Below are 2,812 nucleotides of genomic sequence, written 5' to 3'. Positions count from 1 at the left end.
TCACTGTTGGGGTTGATCTTCAGGGGTAGCGTCATAGCTGTTCCTTGGGTTATTAGGGGTCCTACTGTGGCTTCTCCATCTGTTTCTCATGTTGTATTCTTTATTCGTCTGGAGTATCTGGACTTGATTTTGTCCGTAGGATCTCCTTAATATGGACGGGATGCCTGTCTTGAGGGATCTAGCATTAGTCATGAGCTCCTAGGGTCTACGATTTAGATTCGGTTTTATTTTTGTGGGGTCATGGGGGCGTATTTTCTTGGGATTGGTGGTTCTTTTATTCTTTTGCTTTATTCTTAATATCCCTGATAGGTGGCGTTTGTCTTTAAACTTTTGGGTTGTTCTTTGATCACCTAGCTTGGAGGGGGAGATGTTTTCATTGGGTTGGGGCGGGCAATTTCGGGGTTTTTAAATGTTTCTTCCTCAGTTGCGAGTGGGCCCCTTAAATTTGTCCAAGGGGGTTTCATCATGAGTATTTGGTCATTGTCTTGGGTTTAATTTCTATGGAGTTTTGTTTAGATATTCTTTATAACTGATTTCAGCTGTCAAAATGAAGATGGCCATAGGACGGTTGGATGGGCTGTGTCACTAAAGAAGAACTACCAATAGTGGAAGCGAGGGAGACGGTAAATTTACATATTTATGCATATTTGGCTCAATTAAAAATGACTTATTGATTTTTTAATGAGTCTATAGCTATAGATTTCCAATAAGTCATATAATATTTGTAATATTTTAAAAAAACAAGACCAAAGAAAAGGAGCATAGAAGCTAATTAAAATTCCTCATTGGTTTTTGCTCAAATAATCATGGAAGACTTGTTGTATTAGATGAATACAACTATATATATCCGTGCTGCCTGCTGTGTGGTGCATTATTTACAGAACGCTACTATACAGTTTCTGTATGGTGGGTTAGGTTTGTCTTGGAAGTGTAGTTGTTGTGAGGTTAAACATGACTCTTTTGAGAATATCTTCCAGTTATTAAGACAGGGTCACTTTGAATGAGAGAGTTTTTACAAATATAATAATACATCTTTTTCGTTTAGGGTTTGACCTGCTCCGTTGTTGTTGGGAGTTGGAGCTTCTTTTGGTTATAAAATTAAATTTATCCCTTCATATCAATTCCCTTTCGCTGATAAAATATATATAATGTGAAAAGGAATAGTCATCAATACTATCCTATAAATACAGAAAGTTCAGACATCCCTTTGACTAAAGACGGTTAAACCATATCGCTTGGCTTGAGAAATGAATAATGGACTTCGTTTGTTTTTATTTAGCTCGCCTTCATGGCTCTATAGATATTATACCTATTTATATATATACGGAACCCGCAGTTCTCCTAAGGCCGCCCGTTTGAGGGTTATTCATTTCTTCTATTCTTGTGTTCTATGAGGTCTGTATCAGATTTCCTGTATGCCGAACTTCCCCCTTCCTTATCTTTTGGATAGTCAGATATAGTCCCTCTTGTTATATCTGTCAGTTATTGAATTTATCCATTAATTCTTTCACATAGTATAAAGTGTATTCGCTTGATATCAAGAAACTTTTATTCACATCATAATATTAGATGTCCTTCACATAACAAATCCAGAGGCGCAAGAGGAATAATTTGTTCAGAGAAAAATACAGCAGGCCCTTATATATGTGATCCCGGTTGTCTTGCACACGAATGAAAAAAACATATACGGCTTAGATATCTGTCATTAATAGATAAATATTTATTTACTGCCTTAATTAATGTATCATTAAGGAAGACACAAAATGAACAGTTGCTGGAGGATTAAAATTTCCTGATACAATGATTTGTCAATGAGTTACGCTCTCGGAGGGATTATATAGTGATAAGTATAGTAGAATACACTAGGTTCATAGTGTCACATTAGTAGGGTGTTATCTGACACTCGATTTCTGAATATCTAGAAACAGGGATCCGCAAATTGTTCGCTTCCTACGTTCTATTATCCCTTGGCGCGCTCTCTGTTGAGATAGGATTTTCCTTTCGGCTTAGAGATTTTTTTTTGCTTTGTTTCTCAACCTAAGTTGGGGACGGGTTTGATAAATTATTCACCTAATTGCATCTCATCAAACCCAGAGAAAACGCCATCTTTAGATTCAGAATGGGTGGAACTTACATTCTTATTTGAGTCTTCTTCTCTCAGACATCCATCTTCAGTTAACTCCGAGAAGATCCTGTCCTGTATTAGTGGCATTATCTCCTTCTCCAGGGGGTTATTTCCTGCGATAAATTGCTTAAAAAAGTCTGGAACGACAGTTTGTGTACACATTAGTCATATGTATCTTATTTATATTTCATATGTATAGACTGCCTTGTCCATATAAACATCCAAAAAAAAGGTACATTTGATCCAGGTTAAGAACAAAATAAGAAATTTCGAGAGGCTTCGTATTATTTCTTCAAGAAATCTCTACTCCATATAGCTTCCTGGTAGGAACATATAAGTGTCGACAGCGAGAAGTCAAATTGAGCAGGAGAGAAAACAGGATCTTCGGAAGTTAAGGCCATGTGAGGTCCCGTCCCCGGCTTCAGGGGCGGGAGAACTTGTTTCGTTTCTGCTTTTATTCCTAGTCGAGCATTCATCAGCCAAAGCGGAATGGGATTCGCTGAGAAAAGCCATAGTAGTTTAATTTAATTCCTGTGGTTCATATAAGTATACATAAAAAAGTGTTATTACGTGCGCGAATATTGTTCTAAATATATAACTGAGGTCGGTTGGGTTATGTTATCATAAACGGCGTTAAAATACGCTGAAATATTTTAAACTACCTTCAAATACGGTGTAGTAGGTTTT

General features: G+C 37.0%; 1 protein-coding gene across 1 annotated transcript; it reads right to left on the bottom strand.

Annotated features, from left to right (window-relative positions):
* Nucleotides 1–192, bottom strand: C922_05358 (hypothetical protein; the record flags this gene model as incomplete). Its single annotated transcript, XM_008820929.1, has 1 exon — nt 1–192. One exon carries the CDS (start codon nt 190–192, stop codon nt 1–3), a length of 192 nt encoding a protein of 63 aa, XP_008819151.1.
* Between the last annotated feature and the right edge of the window lie 2,620 nt (nt 193–2,812).

The sequence above is a fragment of the Plasmodium inui genome, assembly GCF_000524495.1.
Source record: "Plasmodium inui San Antonio 1 unplaced genomic scaffold supercont1.60, whole genome shotgun sequence".
NCBI classification, from domain to species: domain Eukaryota; phylum Apicomplexa; class Aconoidasida; order Haemosporida; family Plasmodiidae; genus Plasmodium; species Plasmodium inui.
Note: the sequence above shows the minus strand (reverse complement) of the source record. Positions and strands in the feature narration are given on the sequence as shown.